This window comes from Megalops cyprinoides, chromosome 2, assembly GCF_013368585.1.
Source record: "Megalops cyprinoides isolate fMegCyp1 chromosome 2, fMegCyp1.pri, whole genome shotgun sequence".
NCBI classification, from domain to species: Eukaryota; Metazoa; Chordata; class Actinopteri; order Elopiformes; family Megalopidae; genus Megalops; species Megalops cyprinoides.
Window position 1 is genome coordinate 20,502,934 of NC_050584.1, and position 22,680 is coordinate 20,525,613.

At 42.0% G+C, this 22,680-nt stretch overlaps 2 protein-coding genes across 2 annotated transcripts in view; one reads left to right on the forward strand and one right to left on the reverse strand.

The window, feature by feature from the left end:
- Positions 1-1,338: 1,338 nt before the first annotated feature.
- On the forward strand, positions 1,339-9,094 carry LOC118773615. Its single transcript, XM_036522631.1, has 9 exons — positions 1,339-1,515; positions 3,649-3,720; positions 4,889-4,969; positions 5,596-5,631; positions 5,922-6,026; positions 6,158-6,262; positions 7,141-7,242; positions 8,277-8,378; positions 8,694-9,094. The coding sequence occupies exons 1-9, from the start codon at positions 1,372-1,374 to the stop codon at positions 8,757-8,759; spliced, it is 813 nt and encodes a 270-aa protein (XP_036378524.1). The 5' UTR covers positions 1,339-1,371; the 3' UTR covers positions 8,760-9,094.
- Positions 9,095-10,003: 909 nt separating this feature from the next.
- The window catches only part of acad11 (acyl-CoA dehydrogenase family, member 11), a 43,499-nt gene continuing 30,822 nt past the window's right edge, over positions 10,004-22,680 (reverse strand). The window contains exons 14-20 of the mRNA XM_036516974.1: positions 19,903-19,951; positions 16,620-16,735; positions 16,135-16,206; positions 15,702-15,856; positions 13,916-14,032; positions 11,781-11,890; positions 10,004-10,786 (exon numbers count right to left, since the gene is read on the reverse strand). Of these exons, the coding sequence (XP_036372867.1) occupies positions 10,672-10,786; positions 11,781-11,890; positions 13,916-14,032; positions 15,702-15,856; positions 16,135-16,206; positions 16,620-16,735; positions 19,903-19,951 (734 nt within the window). The 3' untranslated portion in view covers positions 10,004-10,671. The remainder of the gene's footprint in view (positions 10,787-11,780; positions 11,891-13,915; positions 14,033-15,701; positions 15,857-16,134; positions 16,207-16,619; positions 16,736-19,902; positions 19,952-22,680) is intronic.

The following is a 22,680-nucleotide window of genomic DNA, read 5'->3' on the forward strand; positions in this document are numbered from 1 at the left end:
TCTCGGCGTTGCCCCAGAAATGGCGTCTGATTTCACTGTACCACAACATTTCAACATGCTTGCAAGACGTGTCAGATGCATCATCTGTCATGAAACTAATTTGACCTGTAATACACAAAGTTCTACATACATAGGCTGCATACATTTTTCTGTTGCTTCACGTGGTAACTATTGTAGCTGTACCAACCATTGTAACAACAGCATTCATATTTACATTAATTTTTTTTTTATTTTTCTGATTGTGAAGCAGTAGCAATCGATATCATTCTATAGGCACTACAGATCATTTTCACATTAGATGTTTGGAACAATATGTCTGTGACTCAGCTATTCACTACTCTCCTCTGTACTACATTTTATTTGTGTATATATGCGATCAGATGATTCCTTCCATGCTTAAAGCCATAAATACTTCACTGAAATGGGCACTGACTGAAAAATTGTGTATGCTTTTTCTTCACACAGCTGTTATAGTAATGAAAACATTCAGTTTAAAACAACCCAGGATGGATAGTCCAGAGGAATGGTTTATGTTCTGTCATTTTCAATAGACTCTAAAAAGATACCACCCTCTTCTCCTCTTCTGCAATGAAAAAGTAGAGGGGAGTTATTCAAAGGAATATGTGTAATACCGGTCTCTGGAGAGAGCTCTCATCATGGCCAACTGAACTGCAGATGGAAAACATTATTAAAGATGACTGGAACTGTTGCAAATTCTTCATAGTCAAGACATAACTTAGTTTATGTAGAAAGGAGCAGGGATTGGCCAGGGGCTAATATTTTATTAATAACTTAATAGTTTTGTTTGTTCTGTTTTATTTTTTCACTTTAGGGTTGGTAGAAATTCTTTAAATGAGACTTCATTTGTGAGTGAACTGCAAGTCAGCCTGTCAGCCAACACTTAGCCTAAAAAAACAGCACCCTGTAATTTAATTTGGCATACAGTTCTATAAAGAGATGAATACATCGCTCATCTGCGGACTGTAAGTCAGATCTGCAGTACATCTACTGAGACTGTCAAAGACGTCTTTCTTCCTTTTTGAGTGGAAGTTGAGAAGCCAACTTTTTTCGTGTTTGTCTTACTCGCTGATTTCACTGACTCCTTCTTTCTGTTCCTGGACAGGGTCTGCAAGCCCAAGCGGAAGATGTCAACCACTTTTGGATTGGGTGAGGTGGGGGTGGGTCCTTTGGCCGAGCCCCTCAAATGTTTGACATGTTTTTTTTTTTTTTTCTCAAAACCACAATAACCTGGCTGGCCATCCCCTGTTTGTCTGTGCGAAACTGGCATGGGCTCTGTGCTCTCCATCTGGATGTCATTAAGCCTGCGAGTATAAAGCGGCGCAGTCCAGGAGCTGCCCGCAGTGCCTTACCATGGAAGGGGCTCTTCTGCTGTGTCTGCTCTGCCTGCAGGGAAGCCTGCTCGTAAGCACGCTCAACTGCGCAGACAAAGGGATATCGAAGCAGGCGGATGAATACAGAAAGGAGTGCGTGACCGGAGATGCCACCAAAGCACTGGTAAGTGATATGGGTTATTACGCCACCTGGGTATTTCGCAGATTTGCTAATTGCATTCTTCTAGACTGAGCATCCTCACTTATGCCTGCGTCAGCTTAAGCTGAGATCCTGCCATGGATGTTCTGGAGTTGCTGTTTACATACCCATTCAGTTCTTCAGTTTGCCATGAGATGCTTGTTTTCAAGGCAGTACTCCAAGAAATACCCGTTCACTGAACTTTGGAAGCGCTTTCTCTGCCTCAGAAGTCAGCTTAATGTTAAGGGTGTATTTCTGCATTCAAGTCTACTGACTGAGCAATAACTCCTGGCTGAATTAAAATGACTGAATTAAAATGATTGATTTTCTGCCACATTTGAATGATCATATAATCATATAGAATGCCAGCGTTGATCTTACAAACTCTAGACTGCCTACTTACATCTACAAAATGTGTTGACCGAAATTCGGGCTTATGATATCATATATCCGGATTTTCAGATGTTCAACAAAATTACTGCGTGAGCGGGATCAGGTTGGAGTAAGTGGTAGTTGTGGGAGGTGGAGCTCGTCAGGAATTGGTGTTGAGACCGCTGCTGCTCCTTATTTACATGTATAAGCTTGACAAGAACATTCTAAGCCATAATTAGAGGGAAATGTGAAAAAATATTGGGGTCCTGATGTAGGCACTGTGATAAGGCCATTAAAAAGACAAATTAGAGAGAAGAATTCCTAACAAATCAACATGAGATATGCAAGGCTTTTGTTAGACCACATTCAGACAACTGTGTCCAGTTCTGTGCATCACACTATGAGAGGGACATAGAAGGTCATGAAAAAGTACAGAGAAGCGCAGTAAGACTAGTTTCATGTATCAGACATATAAGTTATGAATAGATACGCAAAAAAACTTAGTTTCCCTCATCTTGACAAAAGGAGAGAGTCAATGGAGATCTGAGACTGAGGTTTTCATTTTTGAAGGGATTAATAAAATGAACTACAGCTGCTATTTGAAGACCAGTTCTGGCTGCAGAACATGAGGACATAGGTGATTTAGTCAATTAGTCAATTAGACTAATTAGAAATTAGTCAAAGGTCAATTTTGCACTGGTATTAGGAAATACCTTTTTGATTCATAATGAAAGCAATGACTCTTAGAGTGACACAGTCCTAGACACAATCTGGACTATAAGCAGAGTGACTAGACAAGCTGACCTAAATGGCCTGCTCTAATCATTAAACATATTATGCTCTTATGTTACCCGGATTTACATGAGTGTGCAGATGAATGCAGCTTCAGGCTTTTGTATTGCACTTGTCCAACCGCAGAGGTTCATGGAAGATCAAATATGTGGAACAGAATGGACACTGATATGTATAGCTGATTATTTATTTATTTGCATTTTCCCCATTTCTACCCAACTTTGGTAATTTTCAATGGTTCTACTTAAGATCGTCTCACTGTGACAACCTCTGCAACTGTATAGCAATGCAGGGGAAGGTGAATGGAACACACTGTGCACTACAGTGAAGTGGGCATATACGCTACGCCACTGATATCATCCAAGCAGCTTACAGTTACCTGACAAGTTGTAGGATGCAGAGAAAGTGGTGTGACAATACAATCTACATCTCACGCTGGCATTTCAAAGCAGATTTGCTATCTTATATAGGCAACCACAGCATAGATGCATGCTTGTATACTGACAGTTCTTGTCAATGGGATTGAAGCCAAGGCTTGAGTAAGAAACTGAGATGTGTAAGACAGCTGTGCTGGATTCAGATCTGAGAGCCAATGACTGCAGAACTGTGACATCACAAAGGCGGAAGATATCACTATGTCTGTGGACCCACTAGACCTCTCCGTGTAGATTACCAGGTCAGTGGGTCATATTCCTTCCTATACAAGAATTCCCAACTCAAAATCCCGAAGACAGCTCTGAGACCCCATCTCTCTCTCAGACACGCAGGCCCATTACACACACACACACACACACACACACACACACACACACACACGCACACGTTTTGTAAGGTTAGCAGTCTTAGAACCTCCACCACCCTCCCCTTCCCAGTGCCACCACAAAGGCAGCGGACATCAAGTGTTAGTTGTTCTCTTGGAATGGTTATAAACCTGTACAAAATGTCTTTTTTCAGCCAGGGGAACTCAGGGTGCTAAAGCCACCGGCACCATCTGGAGAACTGCAGGAGCCCAGCCAGGCACAGCTGGTATGTGTGACACCCCTGACTTTTTTAACACTCAGACCCACTTACTTTGCCATCTCTATCCTGTAGAGTTGAGGTATTCAATTCATCTTACACTTTTATTTTCAGATGATCACCTATTGTCCTCAGTGTAGATTATTTTGTATGCACCATATGCACAGGGAAAAAGTCAGGCTGTCTGACAGTACACATGGCATTAGTGCCTTCCTCATCCACTGGACCCACTTTCAGCATCATACAAACCAAGCTGATCACTTTCGCACATGGCCAATGATGTCAATAATGAATGCAAAATGAAATGCCTAAAGTGCTTATTCAAAGAGCAAAGTAATGTATTCACTATCCAATTCAGGCACTTTCAAAAATGGATTTTATTCATTTTTGGTAGAAACTTTTTTTTGTTTTTAACTGAAATAGATGAAACCTGTAGTATAGGTAGCAAAAAAATGTAACGCCACTGTCAATTTGCAGTTGGAAGTTATAGACAAAATTCTTAGCTCTGGCTTGTCCTCACAGTCAGAAATAACCCGGGCTCTTATCAAAATGAAACACATTTCTGATCAGAGAGCAAGACTGGGTGTGTAATCAGGATAGAAGTACAGTTCCATTCCCAGATGGGGGTTTTGAAGAAAGGAGAGATAGGGAAAGAAATCACGGATGCTCATGGAAAAAGAAAAAAAAAAAACACAACAAGGAACATTTCAAAGGCCCTCCGCACACAGCCACATGTGCCGGCGATTAAGAAGCACTGCAGGACGCACTGGAACAGCTGTGCCAGCGAGACTCTTCGAGCTCAGCAACCTACCCCCGCTCCTGCCGCTCCTGCCGCCCCCGCCCCACCCCCCTCCCAGGTCACATGCCCCTGATAAGAGTAAAATTAATGAGGTCATAGACTCATGATGAGACATGGAGGGGAAAAGGACGACACACAGACAGCAGCTGTCAGGGACCCAGTGACATTCCAGTCTGCTGAAACAGATGCATAAGGATGCGCACTTAACCACATAAGCATGCCCCAACGTAGCTTAAGTCATGTTATTCATTTACAAATATTTTTATATGTTTCTGGCTTGTTTGCTTTATTTACAAGGAAACATGGGAGATATATTTCAATGTCCGTTACAGAACAGTGTATTAAAGAAACATCCTTTCCTGACTTGGCCTTTTTCAGGCTGAAAGGGTGCGGCGACAAGATGAAGCACCAAGGAAGAGAAGAAAACAAGCAAGACCAGGAGCGTTTTCTACAAACAGTGTAAGGACCTAGTCAATCGTATGAATTATGACCATCAATTTGGGACTCCGGTGGTGTGGTTAAGGGACCGGACCTGAACCAATGAAGTTTTTGGTTCATTAACTCTTGTGCCAGAGAGGGCATCTGCAGGCAAAAAGTAATAACAATACTGCTACTACTACTACTATTACTACTACTACTACTACCACTACTACTACTAATAATAATAATAACACAAGCTGAGGAGGATATAGACACAGAGGCAAAAGAACCTAGCATTGGATGTCTGTCAAAATCCAATCTGACTACAATTTAGTTTCTCCTCAATTTTGTCCGATGTTACATTTTTTGGATTCTTTTATCAACTGGTAAACGTGAAATTCATAATGAAACACTCGCTAAAATGTGTTACTCAACAGTTAAGCACAAAGCCCGCTGCAGTTACACTGAATCTAGATCTTGGTATCACAGTACATCAACAGGACCAGGAAGTGGATCAGTGTTGACTATCAATTTCCCAAACAGCCTTTCATTCATTAAGCATGGCAAGGACAAATCAATATTAAAGTCCCATTTATGTGAAAATCAATAAGACGTCCTTACAGGTCTCTGCCACCCGTCATAATGATAGTGTTTCATTTCAACAGATTACTTGGAATCCTGAGGGGACAAAGAAACCACCAGTAAGTTGAAGTTGCTCCCAAAATAGTTGCACTGCCTGTGTGACTAAAAAAATTCTCTGGTAACAGTACCGGAAAACATTTTGCACATTTAATTGTGTGATGGCAATACTCATTTACAAGCAAGAAACCCAAACTTCCAAACTTGGTATGTACTGTACTGTTAAGACTATTTTAAAAGTGTGTTTGTGTGAGATTTTCTAAATCAAACTTGTAATTTGGGAGTATGAGGTCAACATGAACAGCACCACAAAGATGAAAAAAGCGAGCTTTTTCTCAACCATCTCCCTCAGACCAGCAGGGAAAAGAGACAGCTGGACAGCGAATGGGCCCGGTCAAAAAAGTCGCACCTTCCTGGGGCGGTGTCTGTGACAGGAAGGCCCATGCGCCCCATGCAGGTGAGCATCAGCTCCATCTCCACAATGAGAGAGAGAGAGAGAGAGAGAGAGAGAGAGAGAGAGAGAGAGAGAGAGAGAGAGAGAGCACAGTAAGCCGACAGCATGGTTTCACTGGCATCTTCTCTCACCAGACAGATAGAGCACGGAGACACCTCCCCGCTAACAAGAAGGTCAGAGGGAAGCCCCGGGTTGGATCCCTTTCCCTCTTGAGCAACAAAACCCCTACACATCTGCAGGTAGGAGTCAGGGACAAATCCCACTAAAAGTTTGTCATATTTATTGTACTCATTGTACTATATAACATCAACTACAAGTATATATTACAAGAAATTTTGATAAGATTGTATAGTATAGATTAGTATAGTAAATAATATTATAAGTATTATAAGTTATATAAGTATAAGTATTTATAATTTAGTAATTATAATGTAGCTTTGGACACATTATGACTGAAACTCATGTCTTTTTTGCATATTAACATGCATACTGTACATACAAATACTCAAATATACAGCAAGTACAAGAGGAATATAAATACAACTATATTAAATTCCATCTTAAATGGTAAGACCATTATATACAAGGTATCCAAGTATCTGTCTCTGGCAGCTTCTGACAGTATTCAAACAAATAATTATAGTATGCATGTCTTACTTCACCAATAAGTGTACAAGTACAGAGTACAAGTACCTTAAATTTCCTAATGACTTTTTTGAGCTTCTTCGTGGTGCTTTCTGAATATGGAGATACTCAAAAAGCAAGCATTAACACTTGTTTTTCAGAGATCTATAAACTGTCCAAAATATGAGGCACACACTTAAGTAAACGTGAAAATGTGAAAATTGTATCAAGGACAAAGGCAAACAGAGATATAGTCCCTGAAAAGTAAGTTTTTAACTGCGTGTGATTTAGTGTGATTGGTTTCTGAATCCAGCATAGTTCTTAACTGGTCATTCAAGGGTACTTCACTATACTTCTCCCATGTCCTGTGGTACAGTAGTCTTCTGCCTAAAGCAGGGGTTGACCAGAGGAAGAAAGAAGATGAGTCATAACTGAGGAATTAGAAAGACATGCTGGTGTACTACCTCATGGGACATTTTTGGTTCATTCTCAGATTACGAGAGTAAGGAGGCAGCTTCAGAATGAGAGGAAAAAGAAGAATCCTGGGCGTCCCGGGACATTTTCTCCCCTTGGCAAGCCTGGTCCTCCTGCGCAGGTGAGATATGACATGGGTCACAGGCAATGGTGGCCTGGATTTAGTGCTTAACACAAATTCACCGTAGATGACTCTGAAACACCCATACATGAAATCACTTTCATTGCAGCAAAATAGAGACGTTGCTTTCTTAAATGCCCAGTCAAGCACAGCAGTGCTCCAAACTGGAGCTGTGAGGAAAAGATGTCATGGCCCATAAGAAAGGGCAAGATCAACCAGATCAGTTGCCAAGACTTGGAGACAGTCCGATGTGCAACATCTCCTCCTTATTTTCACAGCTTCTTCGTTAAGACTGACTATCATATACTGTCCTTATCAATGTCCTGTGTGTGACATTTATTCCTAAGTGAAATATGTATTTTGAGGCACAGCAGTTATGGGAACAGCACACATAATTCTTTCCATTTGAAAAAGTAATGCAAGACCAATGAAACATGCTGATAGACAATATCAAAAACTACTGCCTTCTATTGGTCTATAGGAAAAGGAGGAGTGTCCAGGCCAAAAACTCAAAGGAGTAGAGAATGATGAATTAGTCACAGGAGTCAGGTCCCATATCTCAGACATCATGTGCTAAACCCTCATTTAACCACACATATTTCTGTGGAAAACTGGGTGCAACGTGAGACAATGATCTTTCCAGGAGTTCTGCTCATTTTGGCTGTATTTCGGTCCCAGTAGTCCTCAAAGAGATCAAGCTTGTGAGAATAAGCTAAAATTTTTGGTTTCTGAATCCTGTATAGTTCTTAACTGCGTGAGACTTTTTTCTGAATCCCATATACTTTTTTTTCCAGTTTGAGAAGCTTTTTCTATTGCAACTAACATGCTGTCCTTTTGTGACTGTAGAACTTGGAGAAACAAATCCCCAGTGGTCATTCAAGGGCATTTCACTATACCTCCCACATGCCCTCTGGCACAGTGATCTTCTGCCTAAAGCAGTTATCCAGAGGGAGGAAGAAGGCAGAGTCATCAGTGAGGAATAAGAGAAGCAAACTGATGTTCTTCTTTCTGGAATATTTCTGGTTCATTCTCAGGGTACAAGGGTAAGGAGGCAGCTTCAGAACGAGAGGAAAAAGAAGAATCCTGGGCGTCCTGGGACATTTTCTGCCCTGGGCAGACCCGGTCCTCCAGCGCAGGTGAGATATAACATGGGTCACAGGCAACAGTGGCCTGGATATAGTGCTTAACACAAATTCACCACAGCTGACTCTGAAACACCCATACATGAAATCACTTTTACTTTTACTGAGAATAATTTAAAATTTTTTGCCTTCTTCTATTCTTTCTGTACCCCCACACAATCATTGTTATCCAGTGTACTATTTCAATGCAAAACTTCAAACCAATTGAAGAACATATATATGCATTTCTGTACACAGGCATTAATTATTTCTGACTGCGACTGTAGCCATCGCTAATGTGCTACAATTAATATTTTTTTGGCCTTGCAGGGACAAAGGACCAAGAGGAATTTACAGTCAAAGAAGAAAAAACCTAAGAAAATTGTTTGCTCTTGAACACAAAATAAACCTTGCAAAAGAATATAAAAACAGTAGGTGGCCAAAGGCACAATGGAGACAGTATTTTATGAGCTAAGATATGTGACTTGTAAAGTTATAAACATATTTTCCAATCATATTTCACATTTAATGTATATACTGTCAACAAATATCGGTGGGAGTCTGGTACATTTATGATTAGCTCCATCCAAAGCTTTTAAAATAACTATCAAACTGGTTATAGTTAATGGCTCATTGCCTGTAGCAGTACTGTATACTGTGTCCTGTATGGTTCCTTTCACATTCTTTTCTCTCTGACAGATGCCCACAATAAATAAGATACTTATTTACAATAAGCCTATAATTTCAAGAAGCATGTTAAGAAACCATCCTAGTTTCTACTCATTTCAGGTTTAACTAAATACTCTGTAAATGAAAAAAAAAAAAAAAAAATATATATATATATATATATATATATATATATATATAGCTTGAAACAATAGAGTGCACTTGACAAGCTGAATAAGGTAGGTCCACAGACAAACTAAAGGTAAATTCAGAATAAAATAAGGATTATAGTTAAATTAATGATTTATATTAAAAATGATTTTAATCAGCTCAGTCATACCATACCATATTTACCATACCATAATTGTTTAGCAAAATGTTACAGAATTTCTATTCTCTCACAAAAAAAGAATTCCCATGAAACTACCCTTAAAATTGTACCAAAAAGTGCCTCTACTTACAAATGGCAAATGCTACGGGCAATAACTGCTCAGAACAAGTCATCCAAACCGCAGGACACAGGCCAGATTTTGAGCTGTTGGGGGGTTGCAACATTTGGGAAAATGCCCATGTAGTCCATTTACACCAGTGGATCTTTAGGCCAACTGTTGGCCTGTGGCAGAAAATGCCAAGATGTTGCCTGAACCATCTGTTATGGAGGTCACACCCTCTACTCAAAATTAATTCAATTGTCAGAACTGCAGTAGATGACAAAAAACAAATGGCTATAAATGGTTATTATGCACAGAAATTAATCAAATTTCTCTCAATAGCATTACATTGGTGTGTCTCTTGATGAGTCAATCCACCATCAGTGTACAGGTCACCTTAGGGATCTTTATGCATGTAGAGCGAAACCAATGCAAAACATAATTATTATAATAGTATTTTTGCATTTAAAATATTTCAGTTTTGGGAATGGATTTTCATCTGCTCTGGATGACTGCTTTAGCATTTGTAGGGTAGGAGGGGCTTGTGAGGTACAGCCAAAAATCAAACTGTGTGCCAACCCTAAAACAACTGAGATATTGAAAACTTAATTACATGGGACAGAGGCATGTAAATAATGGAAAGGACTGCTTCTGATTTGCTCCAGTGCGGTGGGATAATTTCTCAGCATGGGGGAGTGCCCTTGGCTGGAACATTGAGATCTAATCACGTGGGTCGAGGTGCAAAAACAAGGCCATTGAGTAAGGCCATTTACACAAACAGAAGAAATATTGTTTTCATATGCTTTTATTCCATTTTGCATTTTTTATTCACAGGCTCATTGATTGTAACAGCACATCTGCATCATTTACAAAACAATTTTAGCTGAGTAATATTACAGTAGCTGCACCATTCTTGACATGATTTTTAGCTGTAATCTGATAGAAAATATTGTTTTTGGATATCTGAATCTGTGCTGTTACCCACAGCTACTGTGGCTATTTTAACATTCTGGTTCCAAAATGGAAAAGCATGAATTTGAAATAGCTCTCTTTATATTATGGAGATACAAATCTGTCAGTGTCCAAGCAGGCAGTAATACCAGAGGGGGCATATTGTTGTCATGGCTGAAATGAAAGCACGCAGCAGGCAGACGTTTTGATCTGGAGAGGGAGGCTGGTTCCGGCGCGGGTTCTGCTTCTGAGCGTCAGCGTCACAGCTTGGCCGTGGCCTTCCTGAGCTGCTCCCTCAGCTCCATGCGGGCCACGGACGACAGGTGCACCTCGTCCGGCCCGTCGGCCAGGCGCAGCGTCCGGGCGTACGCGTACCTGCAGAGGGCGCGGTCCACACCGGTGCAGTGAGCAAACGCACTGAGCCGCAGGCCACACGACCCATGCCGCGGAAGCTTGTGATACCACTTTTGATGCTAAATCACTGCCAGACAAGGTCACGTCAAATGTGCTCAAAACGATGTCCAATCATACTGGGTTACATTTCGGTCTGTTGATGAGGTTGGGAGGATGAACTCCACTGATTTTACAAGTAAAATTGTTGTAGTTAAATTTAACAAGAGAGGTATTCAACTGTAACCACAACAGTGGATTTCCATCTATGCATCTGTGCATAGTCACTGAACTCACTGTCCTTTAGAGGGCATCGGTGAGCCAGAACCAAGCCTATCAGGCACATGGCCAGGGGTTGAACCACACCCCCCGTGTGGCTGTTCATTGTGCCAATAACCAAATGAACAGCTGAAAATACACCAATTAAATTTTTGTACATACTCAGTATTAGACAGACATAGACAGTATTCAATACTGGAACTATAATGCGAATATTATCAACCTTGTTCATCAGTTTGTTTGTCTATCCATATGAACAAAGCACCACTGTCTCACTGTATTCTCCTGATATCCGTAGTAACAGAACAGATCTTCCTTCAATATTTACAACAGACTTTACCCTTGTGTTGAACAGCAATGAGTCACTTGACATTGCGTGACTGCTCGCATTACAAACGCAATATACTGTAATCGTAACTGTAACTGTGAATCAGCAAAGCAATCCTGAGCTTCCTGGCATATGTGCAGCATTTAATTGGTCTTACACTGTCTGTCTCAAAGGGCAGTTTAGTTGTTTCAGCTGGAGAGAAGCAACACACTGACATCATATGGGATATCACCTGGCTCCGCTCTTAATCTCTGCCTCCCTCACTACATACCGCAGAGCACCTGCCAAAAGCAGCCAAGTAGGACACCTCTACAAATACAATCAAAGACTCACGCAAAGCTGAAAGGTCCTTCATATTTGCACATGACTTACATCTGAGCGAGAGGGAAGTCCTCGGACACTCCAGCACCCCCGTGAACCTGAATGGCACAGTCCACCACTTTACAGGCCATCCGCCCAGCGACCACTTTGATCATGGCGATCTGAGCAGAGGGAGAGACCATGATGAGTCATCGCGGGGGCACTGGAGGACTGCAGTGCAGGCAGTGCTTATTCTGCAGTACAGTGATACAGGTAGTAGGCATAAATCCCCCCCACGTGTTGCTACTGCTGTGCCCTACTGCGAACGTGCTGAAACAGTCTAGTACATTCACATTGTCCCCTCTTTAAAGCTTATTCCTGGGAGTGCTTTGTCTCGGTGTCTCAGCAGAGAGGATGGCTGCAATGAAAGGCCTTTTCTGGCGTTAATGAGAGCCCTGCGTGGGACTGAGAGAGGAACTCCCCTGGCTGCGTTGATCTAACGGGTGACGGCGGGGTGACGGCGGGGGGACAGCGGCGGGCCTCGCTCTCCGAGGAGAGGCGACTGCTCCGGTCGTCCTCCCCGCCGTGGCTCTGATGGAAACCTGGGGGGGGGGAGCTTCCTTCAGCTGCCTAACACACGGATGTATCCTAGCAACCACTGCCACAGTGCGGAGACGCCGCGGACAGGCAGAGATCCCATGTCCTCGTCTGCCGCCCGGCTTCCCGCTCTCCTAGCAGGGTGCTCGTCACCATCTGTCAGAGCTGTGCGCTGACGTCACTCTTCCACCAGAGTGGGCGTTCTGCCAAAACACCTGTAAATCATCTACAGTGTAGAGTGCATTACAGGATCAAAAGACACAGGGACATGGGGAAGGAGGAGGAAAAAAAAAAGCATAGCGTGTGAGGTGAATATTCACCTGGGCCAAACATGCTACATGCAGCGCACCATCATATGACTTTTCCTAACCCATTTCGTAACAGTCACAGGAAGACTTTGTTGCTCTGGCCCTGCTGTGGTTTACATGTGGCATTTTATTCAGATGCTTTGAATTTGCACTTCATTACATCCATGCTTCCTCCATTGTAGGGGTGACGAACAGAGGCTGCTTTCAATGTCCGGGAAAAGAGAAGAGGAATTTGCCAAAGCTGGGATGAAGCAGTCAGAGCCACTCCCGAAGTAGCATCTCCTTTGTTTCTGAGCTCTTCAAGGGTCATGCTGTCATACAAAATTTGTTACTGTCACACAAAATTTCATACTTTGTCCCTCATCCCCAGGCTTTGGTTATCTAATCGGACACAGAGTGTTCACGGCACCCTTCCCCTCCTCCTACGGCCTTTTCAGCCATGTACTCACCTCTGCCAGCACTGGCAGGCTACCGTCACTGCTCTGGCACAACCTGGACACGTTTATTTAGCGTTCATCATTCATCACTGCATCTGTTTACCAATCTCCTGGGAATTCTCTATCACCTGGCTTCAAAAGGACAATAGGAACGAGCCAATAGGAATGAGCTCTGTCTTAGCACAGCTCAGTTTAAGGAAACTCCATTTAACTCAATTTAATCCATTTAACTTGAATGGATACAATTATGTTCTGTCGTGCTGGAGGTCACTCTGGATATAAGAATGTTAAATGCATGTTCTTAATTTCTTTCATGCAGTCAATCAAGTGAGAGGTGGATACAGTGATGCCTGGTTGTGTGATAAAATAAATCTGTAGCAGAGGAAGCCCAAAGCCATGAGTGATCAACACCACGTGAAGCATGCACATACACGCACAAAAGCAATCTTCTTTAAGATGTTTGAAATATTTTTTAGGATGATGTTGTGGTTTCCCCAAGACTGCCCTGACTGGTTCTAAGAATGCAAATTTTCAGACAGTAATATGTAGAAGCCTCCATTTCAGACCTTGCCATACAATCCAAACTCACAGCTACTAAGGACAATGCTGTATGAAATGAGGCAGGGTGACCTTTTTCACACAGACAAATCGAAGTGAAATTTTACACCTCCATAGAGAATCCTTTGACACTTCGTTTTTAAGATAGTTTCCGGTAACCAACGAGGAATTTCTTTTAGGAACACTGAGGTCCCTCTGTTTTCACCACAGAAAAAGGAAACTTTCCAGCCATGTGTTAAAACACACAATGTGTCTGTGTAGCACGGTTCGGGCTGTGCCCCGCCCCTGTGCTGATCCAGTGGAATACCTGTTTCCTGGCTGCCTTGCTGCCCAGGGTGTCCAGGGCGTGGGCAGCATGGAGGGTCAGCAGGCGAGTTTGGTCAATGGTGATGCGACATTCCGCAATCCAGTGGGACACTACCTCCTGGAGCCGCCGGCGACAGAAACAGCAACAAGGAAAAAGGAAAGAGGAAACAAGGGGGGTTTTAGGTATTGAAAGCGAAAGACTTACAGACTACTGACGGAATTACACATCCTCCAAGTGGCGTTATTTGTCATTCTGCTCTCTTTAAAGCAGCCATTGTAATAATGATCACGCTTCCTGTTCCTGGATGGACTGTCATGGCCAAAAAAGATGCTTCCGTTCAGTTTTTCAGAGCTGTCCGACTATGTCCCTGCAGCAATACCCACTCTCACCCCTAGGGGTCAGCAGTCTGCTGATCTAGTTGGGATGACAAGTGCATTTTCCAAAAATGGTCTTTCTCTTTTTCTTGTACATATTACACAGTAACAAAAAGCAATGCAACTGACCAATGAAAATATACAAGGAAAAAAATAACATTAAATTCTTAACATTAAATTTAACAGCATATGATGTCATTGATTTAGGGGACACAATCACACCACCCATGGTGGCTATCATGAAAATGAGAAATTCAACCAAATTTAACTAAATGAGTCTAATTGCGTATTTAAAAATCAACACCACTGAGGTCAAAATACAACTGCATGTGTTTTCTCAATATGTACTGTATGTATCACTTAACCTTTACATACCAATATTGCGAATGACTGTGCCATGAATGCAGAATAAGTGCCAATACTGCCACACAGTCCTCTGTTCAACTTTAGCAATTCTCACTTAAGTCCCAATATCCACAGCAATTTTCCATTTAACTTTTTCAGGAAAGGTCAACATTGTGCTGTAGTTCCAATATTTAATTAATGTCATTAACATGATATTAATTAACCCTTTTTTAAGTAACCCTTTAAGTAATCCTTTTTCACATTATTCAACTTCACTGAAGCAATAAATTACAAGATCCTTTTGTTGGTACACACTTGAACGTAATCACACTGGTAACTTGGTCTCTGATGACAAAACAGCGTCATAACCAGAAAAACATGCCGTTTGGTTGGTATGTAGAGAAAATGAATACAAAATGGGAACTGAAATCAGATGAGCTGTGAAACATGTAAGGCTCTTACAGACTTTACAGACCAGCTGGCTACAGAATGTTCTAACACGGTTTCCCTGAATGGTTAATCCTATTCAATTCCTTCTGTTTCACGCCCTGAGGAGGATGATTGATGTTTGCTAAGTCACTGCTATGACCCAATCTGAGACCATTCATCGAGGAGAAAAATATCTCTCTGGCCTACTGCTACTCCACCTGCACGGAGAATACTGATTTATCTACAAGTGAATTTTCTTGGACAAGAAAAATCAATCTGTCTGTAAGGGGCTGTGAATTTAGGTAGATGTGGATGACTTGCAGTCTGAAAGGCTACGAGGAAAAGAGAGGCTGGAAAATGCATGATATTGTGCATGACTGACACACATATTTAGTTTTCAAGCACCACCGGAGAGACCACACGTAGAGGAATTGCGCAAGCATATGTATGGTGTTTCTGTGCATGTGCTGCAAGTGTGTGCACATTCATGCGTGGTGACCTCACTGCTTGGATTCTGCCCACACACACACACACACACACACACACACACACACGCAAACACACACATCCTCTGAGCCTCGGAAGCTGTCAGCCTCCTCCCATCCCGCCCCAGTGCGCACACACACACATGCACTCACATGTTGGTACAGCTTCTTCCCAAAGGCGTGTCTGTCAGCGGCCCGACGGCACAGCAGCTCCAGGGCCCTCTCGGCCAGCCCCACGGCCCTCATGCAGTGGTGGAGACGCCCCGGTCCCAGACGCCCCTGGGCGATCTCGAACCCACGGCCTTCGCCTAGGGCACAGACACGAACAGGTGGATTTCAGGCTGTAACTCCACCAGCCGAGGCAAAGAGAGACAGAGCACGGAGTTCAAGAGTGCACATTCTGAGGTTTGAAGTCGCTGCTTTTTGTGTCTGCATAATTCATCCCTACTTAATCATGAATTACAGCGCTGCTAAAATAAGTCATTTTGTTACTGCAGTGAAGTATGCAGAGTGTGTGTGTGTGTGTTGCTCCGGTAGCAGGCGTCGGAGGACGTTGGGTTTTTTACTCTTAGGATTTTACTCTTACCTAAAAGAATGTTAGATACGTGCACACGCACATTGTTAAAGTGTATCTCAAAATGTCCACCATGGATTGCATCTGGAATGACAAGAAAGTCCAGATAAGTAACATGTACATTTTAACACACACACACACACACACACACAATACACAATACACTCATGCACTCACACACATACATATACTGTATATTGTTAATGTAACAACACAAAGTGCTTAATATTAACTGTATTATACATATTATGCTATATATGTGTGTGTGTGTGTGTGTGTGTGTGTGTCTGTTTACAGACAAAATACTCTTTTGGAAGCATATTTACAATCCCATTAAGGGAGGTGGAGCAGGGAATCCAATGGAAATTCCCAGAATGCAGATGACAGCATGGGCAAGGTTTGCCAAATGGCTCCTCTCAGCAAGAAGGTGGATAGCATTGTGAAAGGATGAAAGCACAGCGCTCAACGGACTATGAAAATATGGGGGAAAATCTTACCGTCTTGTCCAAACACTGTCAAAGGTCTGATAATCTTTACGCCTGGAGTGTCTAATGGGATCAGAATCATACTGTGTTGCCCATGCCTGGAAAACAAAGATAATTGCTCCATTGAGCTGTGAAAAGCCCCATCTTTAAGTGGGGGAAAAAAGATAAAGGACTGAGAGAGACTCACGGAAATAGAGAGCGAGTTTGCCAAGGTCGTTCATGACGACTGGGCAGACATCGCTGTCAGTTTTGAGAATAGCCAGGAGGGCAGTTCGAAAAGGAGCGAGCTCTGAATTTTAATGGGCCAAGTCTTTCAGGGGAGGAGAGAGGTGAAATTTTCTGTGTGGCTGTGAAAGATTAATGAAGTCCTTCAGACACAGCACATTAAGATGGCACTGCCTGGCAGAGGTGATGTTTCAAAAGGGAGGGGTCAGCGGAACAGGAGGAGGAGCCTCCAGTCAGATCAAAGACATCACAGGAGGCCACACCCTATCACTGGCAATTTCAAATGGGTTGCTCAATCTGTGTCATGCATTGATTCTTGTGTAAATACATATAAGAAACTACTAAATAAGAGTAGAAAATTTTTTTAAAGTACACTACAATCCCTTTGTTCCACAAGTCAAAAGAAACGACCACTCATAACATCTGGGCGGCAGTGTAGCATAGTGGTTAAGGAGCAGGACTCGTAACCGAAAGGTTGCCGGTTCGATCCCCACTGGGACACTGCTGCTGTACCCTTGGGCAAGGTACTTAACCCACAATTGCCTCAGTAAATATCCAGCTGTATAAATGGATAACATTGTAAAGAACTGTAACCTATGTAAGTCGCTTTGGATAAAAGCGTCTGCTAAATGAATAAATGTAAATCTACAGCAGCCTGCAAAGCTCAAATGGGTATTGTTAATCTTATTGTTATGTCTTATATTGTTATTGTTATATTGTGCAAACTATGACAATCCCAATAACAGGCCATTACTGTATCTCCATAGTAAACATAGTAAATCTTCAGCTTTCTTTTAATGACACATAAACAGTACGCTATTAGGGTTTATGGTCGTTGCACAAAGACAGAGTGGATGAGTTTCTGATATTTGTATATGCCATCAAATCCCTAGGAAACTTTTGGTTTATATAAACATATTCTAACAATTTTTACAGATGTATAAAGAAGCTTGGCAGACAGCTAAAGATAGTTTTAGATCTCAGTAAATATTCTGGTGGTAGTGTAAGGTGGGAACAGGAGACGCCTGACAACATATGGCCTGTGGCACATGTCATTGTGTTACACTGCTAACACTAAGTATCATCAAAATGTTACTCTGACGACGCAGCCCTGGGATAACATTGCCATGTTTTGACGGTAACAGTATGAGATCTAGGAAGGGTGAGGCTGATGCAATGCACGTATTTAATGCAGTTAGGGTGAACTAACCATTCTGGCTTAGGTGTGGCTAGGGTAGGCCTTGGCTCTATAACAAGCCTCTAAGTCAATTAGCAGCAACTATTTCAGTTGCTGTTTCACTGTTTCAGAACTACAACAATAATTTTAAAAAACACCACAGATTAATGACTGATGCAAAACACATAAATACTGGTTGCTGGGTGGTGTGGGGTGTTTGGTGCCAAAAACACTGGGAATGTGGAACCTATTTCCAAGGAACTATTTGTTGGTGAAGCCTCTAACAGTAGCAGACAGCCCTTTCCCGGCAGCAGAATGGCCTTCAATCTTCAGAACAGAGATAAGGAACTGCTCTGGCACAAACAGTTTAGGAGCAACAGAGAACTGCTCTGATTAACATTGTTAATTACAGCTCTGAGACTCCTGTGTAAGGCAGATGGTGCTGAAGATAAACATAGCATTGGGTCCTCTCTCTCTCACTCTCTCTCTCTCTCTCTCTCTTTCTCACACACACACACACACACACACACACCAAACTCTTATCTGTCTTACACTGTTACTTACACTCTAGGCAGCTTCATTCACACATCGCTGTGGTGAAAAAAAACAACTGCATTTTTTTCTTTCAACCATGTGGACCTTATTATCTTAGCTGACGTCAGTAAAGGATTTAGTTTACATCCATAGGACCGTGTAGCCCACATACACCAGAATCGTTTACTAGCCGCTATTTTCTCTGCCCTTTGAAAAATGAGAAACAAGTTCGCTTGGCTCCTGGATGACTCAGTCAGTGAGGCCCTTGTCCTGAGTACAGGCTGAGTCTAATCAGCCAACAATAACCACGAGTCTACAGCAGCAGAAGAAAATGGCTTCATTCTGCCACAGGTCAGCAGAGTTTCCTCATCTCACCACTTTCAGGCATCTGCGGCACTCATCGGGCGCCTGCGGGTTACTCGGATGTTATTACCGGAGAAGTGCCTCTCCTCCAACTGGTGCTCACTTCACTCTGGTGCACTGTGGGAGATTTCATGTGAGAACTAGCCACTGGTTGCATATGAGTGTATTAGTGCAGTGTTCCTGCACAGCTGCAGGGTGATCACAGTGAAATAAGCCTAACACGTGATGCAATTCAAAACGAGTTGCTTAAAAAGGAAAAAGCTTAAAAAAAGTGATTTAGTTTGCCTCTTCTAGGGACATGTTTTCAGTGTGTCAGGGATAAATCCTCCATTTATCATGAAGAGGGAAAAACTGGTGGCAAAGAAAAGAGACAATATTGAACTTGGATGTGGTTAATGGCTGTTTGAATAGTGCAGAGCCAGTGGTATTTAGGCGAGGCGCCGCACCAATAAATCATGTGATCCAGCTGGGCTTGCTTTTCGGACATTCTCAACACCGAGTACCCCTGGCATTTTCCTTTGAATGCTGGGAAGAGGTGTGTTCAGCAGGAATTCATTCTTTGGTTTGAAAGCCAGCAGGTCAAATTACACTGCAAATCGCACAACCCATTACCTGCTGGGCTATTCATCTTCGCAGCAGTAAGAGGCTCGGATGAAGAATACAAATAATAACACAAAATTGTCATTTAACAGCGCAATCACGCAGGAGTCTTAATTTATTATTTCTTATTTTTCCCTTTGGCAGGCAGTGTGTAGTAGGGCTGTGGGAGTCCTGTTGTCAGCAGATTTAGTATAAGACCTTAAGGGGTCTGAGTGCACTGCACATCGTTACTATAAAGAAAAAATAAATAGAACATAAACAAAACACATTTGTTCATAAAAATTAACAGCATTGGATACCTTGTTCTTTTTTTACCCAGTGAAGAGAATGGCTCTCATTGGATGAAACAAAATGACATAATGGTGACAGATTTACCTTTGGGTGGAGTCACATGACAAGCTTCTGCAGAGCACAATTGCCACCTTGCAGTTTGGGCTTCCTGCACCTGAAACACATCCAACACCATTAGGAAACTGAGACATCTTAAATGTCCTCATGCCCTATAATCTATTCACCACTGGTGGACAAACTCCAAGAGCTTCATATCCATTGTTGATGTCAAGCATGGTTACAACTGCTGACAGACAAACGTTCACAAGTTTTCCTTGCAGAAACCACACGCGTGATGCAACGCATTGTTGAGGTCTGATGTATTTTTTTCCCCTTTTACAAAGTTATTGACCTAAAACTTTATGAGTAGTGTGGAAACCACTTCTCTTCCAAGACCTTTTCTCTTTTGCTGATATTTGTCATTGCTTACATGTGAGTGTAATCAGATGTCTGTAGAATGCCCTGGCGTAATTATTGTTGATGGGTGGAATGAGACACACAGAAAATCTTTGGAAAGAGACACACTTCATAATCACTTTCATGATGAAAAATTAAAGCAGTTCATTATTTTTCATCTCCTACCATTTTCTTTTGTGACCGTATTTAAGGACACATTTGTTTGTTCACTTGGAAATAAAAATGTCAATAAACTCTGTTATAACTCAAGACACACATAAATACCATTGCCTTCATTTATATTATCTACTCCTACCCACACAAACACATCTATGTAGAGTATCTTTGCAACAAATGTGTAGCCTCTGATCGAGTATGGCTCAACTGGTAGAGAAAAAAATAACAAACAATAATCAAGCATATTTCTATTATTTCTTGGAATTCATGCGAGGTGCCTTTGAATCAAGCAAAAGGTAAATTTGTGTAGGTCTCCTTTCCATCCAAGATATATCCACAATGTCCCTGAACGGTGGTCCTTTGTGGACTGACCACCACTAGGCAGAGAAACACTGAAGCACTCTTGTTCTTTCTACAGTGTAAATATGACCCATCAGAATGCCTGTGGAATGAAAAAACATACTTCAGAAGCCTCAGGGGTGGATGTGGAAAGGTCTGTTAGGAAGTTTTAAGTGATCACTAACTCACAGCACTAGAGTGAGTGTATGTGAAGGCATCTATGTAAAGGTCAAGAAAAAAAAAACAAATAAATAAAGCGGTCGGCATGCCGTGTCGGCTATGAACCGAAGCCAGGACTGCACACATCTGGCCCAGTCCTCAAGTCATGCAGTTATGCAGCTGTGACACGAGGCAGGGTTTCCAGTGGAGCAGCCAGCAGTCACTCGGGACACTACCATTATGTGCCCAGGGCCAGGGTGTGGGGTGACCCAAAAGCCTCGTTTCCTGTTTACGCAAATTCTGGGGACTCTCTGCGACAGTGGACACAAACAAGACGAGTTGCAAACCCTTGGGGGGGGTGGGGGGGTGGGGGGGCATCTGGAAACCACCAGCTTGTTAAGTTCCAATCGGTTTAAAAAAGGTTTTACTTGTTCAAACATTTCAGTGAGGGAACAGAGATGAGAAGCTGTGCATAACCAGCAGGGTGAGCCTCAGCATCTTATCAACACATTGAAAGAAGCATCTCTTCCCAGGTTCAGCACTGGCATTGCACCCTTTGAGCAAAGTATATAACCTGAAATACTCCAGTGAATAACCAGCGGTACTCATAGACAACATGCAGAATGAAAGTTATGTGTCACCCTTGGATGTTTTCTAATTAAATAATATAAGGAAATGACTTGCAAACAGTACCTTCTGTAAAATCGACCTTTGAACCTGGTGTTAAAACATGTCTATTGGCTAATCAGGACAGATCAAAATACTGTCTACAAAATACTACTACAGAAAACAGCTGTCTGTGATGGAATGGCTGACTGAATTTCACCTGCATGCCAGCTGCCCAAAGTTTCAGAAGTGACTGCAATCACAATGCCACCTTTGTTCCCATACAACAGGACATATGCTCATGCATGATCTCTTTTGATACACAAACAAGAAGACGCAATGTGATTTATAACACAATGAATGTTGTTGTTTTCATTTCTTACCCATACAATATTCACATATATTATTATATGAATTCTAAGAGGCACATCTCTGCATGTTATCAAGCTACATCTTCTTAGCGCTGCTGTTCTTATAAGTACTACATTCTTCGCAACAGGCAACTGTATAGATACTATTCTGCAAAATTCAAGTTTGTAGTCTTTAGCAACAGTGTAAGCTCAAGCTTCAAAAAATACTATGACTATTAAGAATAATATGCCTCTGTGTTTTTAAGATGAGGAATAACCCTTGTTACTGCATATAAGTGATGGTGTGGTTTTTGCAGCACAAAGCAAGCACAGGACTAGGCAGGCCTGCCAAAGCTATCTACTGGAGAATATTCTTGGAATGATAAAAATGTATGTTCTCTGGGAAAGAGGTGTGGGACACTTGGCTGTCTTTATCTGTGGATGTGATGAAAACAATCTTGCTTTGCCTGAGCCCTTAAGCCTATCAGCCAGCACTGAGGACATAACTGTCATGAAAACCTCAATACAGATATACTGTACAGTAAACACCATTCTGCAATAGTTTCATGTTGTGTTACACAGACACACATGCTTAAATGAAACATTTTCTCCCAATACGATGGGCATGACTACAAAAACTGTGTATACAGACCACTGGTGTTATGCCCACTATTTTCACCAATAAAAGCTCTTTATGGTGGACAACATTCACTTGGCTGGACAGAAGCTTGTTAAAAAATAACTGTGATTCATTATTTTATACAAAACAAACTCATAGCACACATCTGCACACCATTTTATTGCCTAGCATGTCTAG